Here is a 13905-nt window from a genome sequence, read left to right as displayed (position 1 = left end):
CACATTGCCGTCATCACTGTCACAATCACTCTGACAAGATTTGATGACTATCATGAAATCGTCAAAGGCGAAATTTCACCCTTGGTCTCACTTTCTGAATGCAGAGGTATCGTAAAGGACTTGAAACTGCCCAACGCACTATTATCACAAATGTTTTCTAGTGTTTGTCTGAGCTTATCAAAGCTACCACTAACGTAACTGCCTTTTGCATTAGGTATACTTTTCATACGTATATACTTCAATAAGGCTTCTGGAAGATTATGTTGTTGTTTTTTTCTGTCAACTTCTTTCTTTTTAGTTTCTTCTGCTCCATTGGGATATTGACGCTACATCTTAAGTGATCAAGAAATGGTACTTGTACAGTATATCTATTCTATATATCACAAAAGCTGACAAAGCAAAGTGATGTAATCAGAGCTGGATTTAAATTTGGTGCGGCCCTGAAAGTAATGTGTGCCCTTTATGTACCCAGATGAACATAGGCACCCTATATACAGAAATGAAGAAATAAGTGATATTTTAGGAAGCAGGTTAGCAGAAGGGACCCCATTACTTACTTCACAGGAGTCTACACAACATGAGTCACTGTTGCTATATGTAGATTTTTTGGAAATGCACATTCAGTTTTTTCCTTTAATTTTTGAGGCCCACAAGAGAGGAGACCCTAGGCTATAACTTCTTTAGCTTATACGTAAATCCGGCACTGGATCTAATACACCCAGCTCTACCCTAAGCAATTACTCATATGATTCATTTACTTTGAACTCCGGTGTGTCACCAACCCCTCAGCAATCATTTGTCTTCCTTAACCTGAAGGGTATAATTGTGAGACGTTATACTAAGAAAAAAGTCATTTGAAATGTCAAGAAGTTCAAATAACCTACTGCATGTGCCTGATGATTATTATTTCACTTTTATACAATATGAGACAGGAATTTGAGATTATTCGAGGCTGCCACCAGTTACGTGTTATGCAAAACTTCAACTTCTTGCTGTCTTGCTGTAGTCCATGCGTGATTATTGTTATTGAGATGATGAAAAAAATTGTTAGCGAGTACAGCAAAGCACAAAGTAAGTCCTGAACAAGGACGGTTATTGCATCACTAACTACATTAGCGTCAACTGCCGCTGTCCTCCGCCTCTTACACCGCCACTGCTACAGATAGTCTTTTTAGGTTGAAACACACCGAGAAAAAAGAGTAAGAATATTGAAGACAGATGCCTGGACTTCTGCTAATGACACTTAGGTAAGAATATTGACATACTCAAAACTATTCATGTGAAAAATTCTGATTTCTAGTCTAGAAAATCTAGAGGTGAAATTTAGCAGGATTCCGTATCAGCGAAACATTTTTTGTTCCAGACTACGTACAGGTTTGCTGCCTAGCTAAGATTAATCAGTACAGCCTCAAACAAACAAATATCATGTGCGTTCTCCGTTAGCACGTGCAGGATACAGAAAAATCACGGTTATGTGATTTGATAAGCATCGTCTGGTTGTATACAGAAGGGAAGATATGTATATTTTCATGAAAGTAGGAAAGAGAAAAAATGAACATCCAACCCTGCTCAGAAGGTACCTTGAGACGTGTCTAATCAGCTTGTTTGCTGTGCGATGTTTTGCCTTTAGGCGAACTACTGGCGATCGACTAGATAAGAGTGAAGAAAGAAAAAAAGTATGTTTTTTTCATGAAGATATGCTTACTTCTTGGCATTGTGTTTGAAAGCCAAAACTGTTCTGAATATCCATTTTTTTTAATTTCCATAATAAGATTAATGGGAAATGTTAATTGTCGTAGGCCTATATACAACGTGTAGGAAGAAAGAAAGAAAATATTCCACACAGATAACAAAATAAAATATTCTACTATACTACGCCTTGGCTTTGTATGTTGCAAAATTGTTCAGAATGTTTTCGTAGTAATTCCAAAAGAAAAATGATGGAATAAAAAGAATTGTTAATTCCCATAGAAAAAGAAAAATATAATTACACTTATTAAACAAAAAGAACAAGATAAAATACTTCAGTCTGCCTTAGCAATTCCAAATGCTTAGAACTATTTTTTCTCTTCTGCTCGTGAACACTTCATATCTTCAAACGAATATTAGTCTTGAACAAAACACTTTTCAATAAACAAAAATCTTATAATTTTAAACCTAATAGCGTGTCCACGAACCATGATTATTTATCACGCATTGATTCGAGGACGCATTGAATCAATTAGTGACGATGGATGACAGGAATGGGAAAGGAAGGAAACGGACTGGGACCTGTATGTTAGGTACCATACCGGCATTTACCTTGTATGAATGAGGAAAACCGAAGAGAAGCCTCATTCAGAATGGTTGGACTGAGAAAGCTGTTACACCTTTTCGACCAAGTGTCCCCGTACACATAGTGAATGAAACATCTTATTTCTCAACATTTTCAATCAACAGTTTTGTTGGAGCGTTTTATATTAGATCTGATCCTCGATTATTTAATGGAAGATGAAAATGTCTGGGTCATTGTCCATTTGAAAATAAAATTTTTCGTTTGGTGTGGGCAGCATAATATTCAACTATAAGGTCTTTCTTATTCTTGTTACCTATTTTTTACTACTTCCTTCAAGATTAAGCATGATTCTTCCTTAAGCTCCTAATCTCACTTATAAAGAATTTGTCCAAACTTTCCCCTTAACAAAGAAAAATGATGAAACCTGTTGACTTAAACGATTGAAACAACTGGCAGCAATTACGCAATAGATGATTAGAATATTTAAAACACAACGAATATGATGCTACAACTATATGATATTTTAATTGAAATGTATGATGAGTAAACGAAAGCTATAATACTGAAACCTGATACACATGCTATTTACTCATATGTGTTATTGTGTGCAGAAAGTAGTGTTGCTGAGGAAACGACACAAGACGACATCGTCCAATAGAAATAATTAAACCTTTTTGAAAACGAAATTGCATATCCATCATACTTCACAAGACGAGAGAGACCCTCGTCGTGAACAACACTAGAAATACCACGAAGTTCACGTCGTTGTTGATAATGGTATGTATGCGTTTCGAATATAAATAACCCTCACAACTATACTGCTGTAATCGCAGTTCTCATTCTTGGTGTCTGAGCATTTGAGATTAAGAAATAAGCGCTTATACCTTGTTCTGAGAGATCATATGCTAACTCTGTAGCTGTAAGAGGTTCTAAAATAAAGATAGTTAAACAAAAATGCACTGTTTCTGGATATAACTGGGTAATATCTATTTACTGTTGTCTGGGTTTAAAAAACGGTTTTGCGAACTGAAAATATTTTAACAACCGGTTCTAGCGAACCTGCTGAATAGCACCATCGGACCGCGGGAAATTCTCTCGTAATAGTTAGAGTGCTCATCTTCGGGAGACACGGGATCGATTTCTGGTGGGAGCTTATGTGGTTAAGATTCCACGTTAAAATATAGGTTCACGTCTTAAATTGCCTCGGCACTAAACGGAATACCAAACTCCAAATCAATCCACCACCCAACCAATCGACGTCGGAATTGGAAGCGCCTTTCCGTCATAATTAGAGTATAGAGGCTCAATGATAGAGCGCTAACTTTTGGTTTCAAGTTCATAGGCTCGTTTCCAGGCTATACTATGTAAGTTTGTGTTGAACAGCATTGTGTCCATTTGTTTCTAAGAGTTCTTTATTGCCTTCCACTTCATTCTTCAGTTCCTTTCATTAATCATTTCGTTCACTCATCATCTGTTTCCTTTAGCCTCCAGAACATAATCGTGCGATGTTAAAATTCCCATTTCATTTCATAGTATTAGACCAATAGTGCAGTCGTGAATTTCCGAAATCTCTTTTCATTGTTCACTCCTCAATTACCTGTAAGAAGATCATGAGTATTTAGATATATAAATTAATAATAATAGGTAATCTGGCACTTGTTAACTACTATGCATGAATTATTTGTTTTCCTCGAAAACAAATTCAAATATTGTTTTTCTTCTCTGTCTAAAAGCACTAAGCTTAGTATTGAAAAGAACATTGCTTTTCAGCAGCCACTGGGTTTGTTTGGAAGAGCTGCTTACAGACCTCACGTGAAAGCAGCAAGTCTCTCGGAGAAGTTAACTCACGTGAACAAAATTGGGAATATTTTCTCCTCTTGCCCGGCTGACTTATTTCTTTCGTGACTGTACGGACAGTACACAGTCCCATTCCTATGTACGATCTATATTTTTCTTCTGACTGGAAATAATCATACGAGAAAATTTATTGAGTACGTAGCAACATCTAAAAAAATCTGTACGGAACATACGTATTATAACAAGGAGTACGAATCCACAATCTAAACTGACCTTTCTCCAAACAGTACAGGAAACCTGCATTATAGCACAGATTGAAGTTCTCTTGCTGTGGCAGTAGCCGCCTGTAAGGTGTAAGTGAATAGATGAAACTTACTCTTGAGATACTGAATCAATTAGAAAACGCTTCTAGCTATCTCTTAGCGTTTATACTTTGATACCTGTCGACATAGTTGTTCTTACGAAACATCAATTTTTGCATAACGTAAGAGGGAGGATCTGAAACTAAGGTCACAAGGCCAATATTGGGGGGGGGACAATGTTTCTGGAGGTTCGTCTGTAATAGAGAAATCAGCAATGTGTGGTAATTGTAATACACGGAGTTGGCAACCGTGCAGAGTTTCAGCCACACGTTACCTACATCTCTAGTGGTAGATAAACACAACTGGCAACTCGTTCGGGAAACTCGCGAGGAAGTTATTCGATTTCTGTGTGGGGAAACATGTAACCGCGGCTGAAATTCACCAGCAGCTGGTAGAGGTTTACGGAAAGACTGTAATGTCTCGTTAGCATGTCACAGAATGGTGTCGAAAGTTTGCGGTTGGTAGAGAAAAAGTTACCAAAGAGGATATCGGTGGGCCGACCCAGCATGGTATCAACAGATTTGAACACAGCTCGTAGATTCACTACAACAGGAGGATCACGTTGCGGCATCTGATGGAAAATAGGTAATGTTGTTCAGAAACGTTCATCAGATTGTGCACGATATTCTGCAGTACCGGGACGTTTGTTCTGGATAAGTTCCACGCAATCTGTCCAAACAATACGAAAGGACAGAATTTTTACCAGGAGGGAATCTTCAAACTCATCTCACGAGCTACAAGTACCTCAACCGATATGGAGACTATGTCGGAAAATAACTTGGTGTGTGTTCTACCTGTTGGCTGTACTGGTTGTATCAAATAATATACATGTATCACTACTTTTTGATCATCTCTTTGTAGTTTGGTAATATAAGAAACAAAATTATATATTTTTGTGGTTGGATTTAATTTGTGAAAAGCTATAAATTTGTTCTACATCCTTTTTTCTTCTTTTTTTGCAGAGCCCTCGCCTTTATACGACAACAACCATTACCACGAAGAGTGTCTTCGTTGCAACTCCTGTGGTCTGAACCTCACTGGACCCAATCAGAAGCGGGCGCGACGCTTCAAAAATCAGATTTTGTGTGATCTGCACTTTGCAGACGTCGCACTTATGGAATGCTCGGATTTTATGCAACAGCTGCGAAGTTTCAAGCCCCAAAGTTTGGGCTGTGCCGTGGCCAGAAGAAAAAGTTCAACGACATTAATTTTTCCTCTACCGCCACAGGCTTGCAGTGGTGAGTAACACATATCATTTTTCTTAGTTCTTTGGATCACCTGTATTTTTTGCTAAATTTCAAAAAGTTTGTTCTAAACGAGGCAACACGTTGAAAGGGCTTTTCTATTATTTCCAGAGGATTAAGACTAATATATAAGATGAAAAAAGACCAAGAAAAAAGTGCCGATTCAATCAATTATTTTGACTACTTTTATCTAATTGAAAATAACGTAATGGAAAGTACGTAATCTCTAATATAACATACTGTATATCTACTGAGTGTCCAAGAAGTTCTCGTACTCCTATGTTTGAATATCATAGACTGCAATGTCAGTGTATTTTTTTTAGTATACATTACAACTGAGTACTTATAGATACGAACTATGTATCCAGTGGATGTGTATGTTCTCCACTGCACTGTACACAAAGTTGCATGCGTCTTCGTATACTCCTTGGCATCTTGGAGGAACATATGACGAGTTATCTTCAAAAAAAAAAAAAAAAATAAATAAAAAAATTCCTCCACACTTTCGCGCAGTTTCTTTTATGTTCTGTATATGATTTGATTATTCTTCACAATGAGGTACATACTGTTGTAAGGTCATAGTTGTTTCGTAGGGGCCATTTCAATATGAATGGAGGTATTCGAGAACCATTTATGAATGCTCGAACACCATAAACTTCACTTACATCATCTAATGGGTTTACAACTGAAGTGCTCACAATATTGTCTGTGACCATGAAAGTGATATCACCAACACTACAACTAAAATTACAATAATATTGTACTCTGTGATACTCAAGGGAGTGGCGCTGCGTAGCATAGTTGCTAACGCTCTCGCCTTGGGTGCAAGCGGTTCCAGGTTCAATTCCCGGTGGGGCGCTTGATCGAAAAAAGGTAGAAAGCTTTTTCAGGTTTTTCTGTGTTTACCTCATTCACACCAGGTAACTGTCGTGGTGGTACCTAACCTAATATGTCATGGTGGCTTCCAGGTCGCTTCCTTCCTTCCCTTTCCCCTGATAGTGGGATCGCTCAGGGAAAATCATCTCTCATACGTGACGGGCTAACATGGCCATAGATACCGAAAGCCCATAAATCAAAATCCTAATCCTAAACAAATCTAGGAGTACCGGAAATTTTCGAACACCCTCTGTAACATTTCACACTGGGTACTTCCTGAAGGCTTTTTCTCTAAAAGAACAAGATACTTACCTAGAAACTCTAACACTAGTTATTTCTAACTGGCTGCTGTACAGTCTCATATTACAGATTCTTGATGTACTAACTTCGCCAAGGATTTGAGATATACTACAAATTTGGGTGTATACCATGCCCATATCCACGGGGGACTAGGGAGGTCCGGGGCCCCTAAAGTTTTACTGGCCACCTAAAATATTCACGGTAGGCCTGCAAATGAACTATAATATAGTTGAATCGGCTCCCCTTAACTTCTACTGGACCCCCCCCGTACATTTTAGGGCTGGCTACGGGCCTGGAGTGTATACGTTTCGCTTCGTTACACTAATCATGATTTAGCAAAGTTGCGTGCAGCAAGCAAGCTGAAGAGCTAACAATACAAATATTAATTATCAGGGCCGCAACTAGGGGGGGGGCAGAGGGGGCACGTGCCCCGGGCGCGTGGTTGGAGGGGGCGCCAGAAAGAAGATAGTATATCAATTGTTTTAACAATCGCACCCTTTCCCTTGAGGAACTTATTCTAGAGGTTAAAAGAAATCAAAAGTTTACTTGGCCTTTTCCATGGGACCTCTTTTAGAGAGAGAGAGAGAGAGAGAGAGTCTCATCTAAATAGGTGTAATGTCATACATTAAAAACCTAATGTTGCATGCATTTGTTCCCTTGGGCGACCACAGAGAATCCGCCCCCCTTTCCTTTTCCTGCCACAAGGAGCTGTTTGTCTGTATAATTCCATTGAGTTGAGTTGATTTTGAGTTTAACGTCCCTTTCAGCAGCAAGGCTATATGAGACGTGGACCTACTGATTAACGTGGAATCCGAACCACATGAGCTCCCGCCAGGAATCGAACCCGGGTCTCCCACGCCAAAGGCGCGTACGCTAACCGCTTAGCCACGAAGAAGCTCTATAATTCCATTGAGAACAGCTCTAAAGTTTAAAACGCTGTTATCAATAGGGGCGGGGGCGAAAAGTTACCGATTTTTGTTGCTTGCTGGTGGTTGAAGAGTTTAGCTCAGACGCGCCCCCTGTAATGTTACGCAATTGCTGTAATGTTTTTAAACTAGAGGGCAGTTTTGTGGCGGAAAAGATAAGTTACACGCCTCGGTGTATTTAATTGTTTCTTGTACGCCTACCAAGGGTTTTGCGAGTGAATGCTGTATGAAGTTTTATCTATTAGTTTTGCTTGAGAGCTTTTCGAGCTTATTTGCATTTTGAATTGTTATCTATCAGTCCAACTTATGCTTTATTATGCTTTATTGTTAATTTCAATCATTGTTTTACATTAATCGTGTATAATGTATAATATTTACTATACATTAAATAATCTAAATATCTTGATCTATTTATTAATATTTTATGAAGCAATTTCTTTCATATTTAATGAACTTTCTAGTTAATGCACTGTAAAGAGATATGCTTTGCTCGAATCAGTTTTTTCTATCACTTGTGTGCACCTTAGAGGTGCATATATACAGAAAGAGAAAGTACACAGAAAGGTGCACAAAAAGTACAGAAAGTGCTCAAGTTCGAGAGGTACACATAACAATATAGTGTGGAGTTCTTGTTTGCTTTATTGTTGATGGAAAGTTTTCTTCTTTTCTTTTTTTCTTTTCTCCACATCAAAGGATTACACCGAAAAATTTACAGAAATAAAAATAAGCTTTTCATTGTTGCATTGTTATGTTCTCAATGATTTTGCATTGTAAATATTTTTTAAAAAAATATTAATATAGTATATGTTAAACTTGCAGTTAAATAGAATTTCCAAGAATTATGCTATATATTTTAAATCATGCTTTATTTTCTAAAATTATGCTCTATTATTCTTCTTTAAAATTAGTTTCTTCTGAACCCTTAGACAACCACACCCATGTTCAAGGTACCAACCATATGTCTAAATTGCTATTATGCTTTTTATGCTTTTGGGTTACTCTATTTATAATATACCAGATATTTTCAAGTTTATTTTGTATTGTTTTTATATTTTTAAATGAAAGCTTATGTACAAAATTATTTTTGGGTTTATTAGAACTAAGTGTTATTTCAATTATAACCTTATGATGTACTAGATATTTTCTAGTTTATTTTGTATTAGTTTCTTATTTTAATATGAAAGCGTATGTTCATAATTATTCTTCGGGTTATTAAAACTAAATGTGTTATTTCAATTAATAACTGTATAATGTGGCAGATATTTTCTAGTTCATTTTGTTTTGATTTCTTCATACAACATTAAAACAAAATGTATGTACAAAATTATTCTTAAAACTTGTGAGCACATAACGAAAGTAATATATTTTTGTGGTTAAAGTAAGTTTGATTAAAGTACTTAAAAATCGATATAACTGGTTTCATTAAGAATGTTATTTACAGTTGCAATCCATAAGTAAGTGATACTTTTCGACTAAACCTAAAGGGGGGGGGGGCGCCGAATTGTGTGTTTGCCCCGGGTGACAGAAACCCTAGTTGCGGGCCTGTTAATTATACCCATGTATCTTATATACATTGCGAACCAAAGTTTTTTTAAAAAAAAAAAAAAAACAGGGATGGGTCACACATAGAAATGTTCCTTCCACACTATCCCACCATGATTTTATTTCTTATGTAAATTACGTTAACTTCTTAATTTGTTTCGGCATCTTTCCGTGGTTTCGTCAGAATGTTCTCTTTCTCTGAAAATCTAAGAAAGATCTTTTACTTTTTATATTTTCGGAGATCTTTTTACATTTTCGTCGCTAAAAGCTATACTTTGTTTTCGTTTTCCCTCTATCTGCATTCTTGTGTTCGCTCTTCCTATTGTTCTTACCTCTTGTTTTTCTTCTTATACGTTGCTCTTCTAATCTATTTTGCTTGTGTTTAATCCTTCATTCCAATTTATCGTGAATTCTTTCATTTTCTTTAACTTACTTTGTTTTTTTTTATCTTTTTTTTTTTCAACAGACCCTCTTACAGTCTTGTATTTCTCTATATCGCACCATGCTGTATTGTGGCGCTTGGTTTGTGGGTTTATACACGGTAGAAACTAGTGGCAACACTAGAGAGGGGGGGACAAGCAAGCGGGCACCCCTGGTAGCATCATCCACCCCCTGACTGTTCCCCAGACATGTTGTATTGCAATGTAGACCAAGTAAAAATGAAAGTATTGTATCTATATACAGAAAATCGCTACCACCAACCCCTCACAAAATGTTTCTGCCCCTCCACCTGGCTTCTAAGAAATTAAAGATGGCGTCATCACTGGTGTAAACTTCGGTCATAAAAACGTGACTCAGTCATAAAATTAACGGAAGAACAAATGACAAAATATAGTAAAATGATGATGTAACTGTAAAGTTGGTAGTAATTATGTGAACTTAAGTAATAGTGGAAAATGATCAATCAATATCTGCTTCATGGTCGACAATTTATTATGAAAATTGAGGAAGTAGGATTTTCTGATGGGGTAAAGGAAATAGTAAAGTGTAGATGTGTATGTTCTCAATTTACTGTCGCAATTGGAAGGAGGGAGAGTGAAATTGTTACGTTTGTGATGTTGTGCTGAAAGTCTTGAGATATTTATCTGTTCAATTACTCCTCCCAGCAGGTGAGCGTTTCAAATTTTCATAACGAGATTGAAGCAGCGGAGGCACTGATGAAACTGGGACATTCTGTTTGGTCAAGCGGCGACTCGTAATGACAATGGAAATTTCCACTGAAATATGGATTTTACGGTTTACATCTAAAATAAATGTAAAGCAGTAAAAAAAAAAATGCTCGTATTTAAAAAAAAATACTTTTTTTTTCAAAATTTGAAGAAAGTACGAGATGTTAGGCCGTAATTTACTAAATAGTAAAATATAGTCTCATTGGTCCACACCACAACTTCCAGTACAATTGATGTCATATTTCTTCTGCACTGATCTGCAGCCTAAACTGGATGGAGATGAATTTATTTTGATTGAGGGCCCTGGTTCGCCCCTGACATCATAACAAGCATCTGGATGATCTAAACACCGCACAGATTATATGCTGATGTAAACACACAAAATAGCTTCAGAGTCTTTTGGCATCTCTAGGTGAGAGTGCAATATGAAGAGTTAAATTCTTCACGTCATTGACATGATCTAAGTAATTGGTAATTACTTTTATTTTTTATACCATTAATGAAAAACACACCTGCACTTCTAATATTTGTAACAGTAGTTCGTGAATAGAAAATGAGACATTGTAAAATAATAAATAAAATGTGAGAGAGCACAAAAAAAAAAAAAGTTTTATGTTCTCATTTAATATTCGAATGGATAGTAGATTTGTAACGGTTTTAGTAGAATGATTAGAATGGAAATGGAATAAGTTCTTGGGACACTTACTGCAATAAATAAATAAATAAATAAATAAATAAATCAAACGGCTTTCACTACTTATTCCAGTTAGTACTCTGAATATTAATCAACGTTAAAATCGAAAGTGGTTGATCTCTGGCACTTCCCGTGTGAATGGGGAGTTAAGAGAGAAAATGGCACCTATCCTTAGTGAATTCGATTTGTTGATTCACAAAAACGGAGGTATTTTGACTCAGCGGCAGAGTGCTCACTCTGGGAGGTCCCTGCTTCGATCCCCGAATAAGTAAGTTTGTGGTGAACAACATCGTGCCCGTGGGTTTTCTCGGTATATTCATGTTTCCTCACACTTTCCCATTCCATCAATTCTTCCATCATCATTCACTTGCCTTAACTTCATCTCGCTTGACTTAAAGAGCATAGCCGTCGGACGTTGATCTGAAATATTTGATTTCATTTTCCATTCTAAAGAAATACTTCTCGCTCTCTCTCACCGTTCTTACTCTATGAAGATCAACATTGAAACCAGGAGCCGCGGTGGCTGAGTGGAAAAGCGCTCACCTCTTGCGCGTGGTAAGCGGAGTAGCGCCCTCTTGCACCCATGACACCCATCGTCAAACTGGGCCGTGGTATTGAGACACTTAGTGTATCAGCAAAGTATCATCGAAATCCAATTCAAGTTACGGAAGTTAATGTATTCATAAGGTTGTGTTAGGCCTACACCTATCTATCCTATCCTGCTGAAAATGACGTATTTGTGGAAAATATTTAAAATGATTGTTGTTTTCCTTCTCTTCTATAGCATTATAGCAATAGCTTTTAGTAGCTGTAATTACAAGAAGATCTCGCAGTTTCACGATTTAAGCAGTCTTGCAAATTTTACCAATGTTTATCATATCTCCGGAACGATTTGAGATATCGAAGTGCTGTAAACCACAAAATAGCTTACATATCCGTTACAAAAACAAAAGGAACTAGATATGATACCTCAGCATTTTTTCGAAATAAAGCTTTCAAAGAAATTAAAATTTTCAAGCTGTGGTAACTTCGTTCCTATTCATTCGAAACAAGTCATACCATGATCATGGTATCCAACACTAAAGTACTTTCGATGTGCATTATCCTGCGCATCTCCGTTATGCTGTATTTGCGTTAGATGCTTCTGAACTTTGGATGTTTGTGATACTAAATCCTTAGTTTGCAACACTGAATAATAAAAGTGATATTTTAAGTTTACATTTGACACGTTGATTTCAAATATGTAATAATCTGACGTAGTACCACTTGAAAAATATAACTTTACATTGGGTTAGCAACACTGTTTGTTGGGTCTTTCTGTTACATACATGTCCCCCTCCTTATACTTGCTTCATGTAAAGTTTCGCTTTTCTTTCTTTTGGTTTGTCCGTTATAGCTGATGGTGAAGATAAATTGTCCACCCTGCAGGCGTGGCAATGATCATGGAGCTAGAAAGACGGAACAAACGCCACTCGGAAGTTTTTGCACAACTGAACACAAACAAAAGAGGATCCAATTGCTGAACTATGTGTAGTTTTTGAGATCTACTACGAAACATATCAAAACATTTATATTTTTCCAGGCTAAGACCATCGTCACGCGCGTGCTTTCTTCGCGTTTTTACCATGTCCTCACTTTTTTCTCCATGTAATATCAATCAATATTTTTTTTTTACAATAGTTTATTCACATACAGAATTACTTTGTCGCCTAAGCACCAAATTTTAGCACTTTGCCCTCTTGAGATATTACGCCCCAAACATGGCATCAAAATCACAAACTTCAACTTTCGGACCCCCATAGATCTACGGTGCTACTAATATCATATGTGTAGATATTTCTGCAGACTCTTTATATGCAATACTATTCAGCACAAAACTTACTCCTCACTTTATGCCATTCCAAAATATAGTCCCTCTAAATGTGTAAATCTCTATACTTTTTCTAGTGATTTCATGCATTGGTTTGCAACCCTGCATGTTTATTTACAAGCAAGAGTGAATATTCTCCGTGTACCTCAGTCTTTCTTCTAAACATTCGTTTTCGTTTGGTGTTCGTCTGATACGTATGTCCTCAACAACTGTAGTTTTCGTAAACGCTTGCAAATGCAAAAATTGGCACTCCACCCACAACAAAGATGGTCGCCATTCAGGAGCACTTGTATCCTCGTCGCCATAAGTGCCTTTACATCGCAGTGACGGGTATGTGACCGCGCAGTACTCCAAGGAAGGGATGGTTGTATAAGAATTTGTGATTAATTTTGAAGAGTTTTTATTTTGACTAGGGAATTAACATAGGTGAAGGGAGTAAAGACACAGATTTGAAGCATCAGTTCACTGCTATTGAAGCATCAGTGCACGAAAAGATTCGTATTCTCAGTTTTTCTATTTATTGTTTTATATGTTAAGTTAAACACCACAATATGTATCACTGATATCGCAGATCGTATTATTTTTTAAAATCGTGTTTGTAACCTATTGTCAAAACATTCATCTCCAGACATAATGTAGAGAGAAGAGAAAGAGATACGATATCTGTAATATATGTATATGTGATTCACTAAGTAACTGTAGAAATTAGTTAAAGGACAGATAAGAGAGCGAAAAGGAGCTCTAGAAGTCTGAACTTTTTAGAAACGTCCCAGATAGGTGAAAATATAGTTAAAAATTGCAAAAGGTATCATGTAAATTACCTCTCTTTTCTTATATTCTAGTATACTTT

General features: G+C 36.8%; 1 protein-coding gene across 1 annotated transcript in view; it reads left to right on the top strand.

The window, feature by feature from the left end:
• The window catches only part of rsh (Rap GTPase activating protein radish), a 1018586-nt gene that overhangs the window by 116537 nt on the left and 888144 nt on the right, over positions 1 to 13905 (top strand). The window contains exon 2 of the mRNA XM_081726479.1: positions 5397 to 5672. Coding sequence (XP_081582605.1) covers positions 5549 to 5672 — 124 coding nt within the window. The 5' untranslated portion in view covers positions 5397 to 5548. The remainder of the gene's footprint in view (positions 1 to 5396; positions 5673 to 13905) is intronic.

This window comes from Thermobia domestica, chromosome 9 (assembly GCF_964235325.1).
Source record: "Thermobia domestica chromosome 9, izTheDome1.hap1.1, whole genome shotgun sequence".
Lineage (NCBI taxonomy): Eukaryota > Metazoa > Arthropoda > Insecta > Zygentoma > Lepismatidae > Thermobia > Thermobia domestica.
The sequence above is the reverse complement of the archived record's forward strand: the minus strand, read 5'-3'. Positions and strand labels throughout refer to the sequence as shown.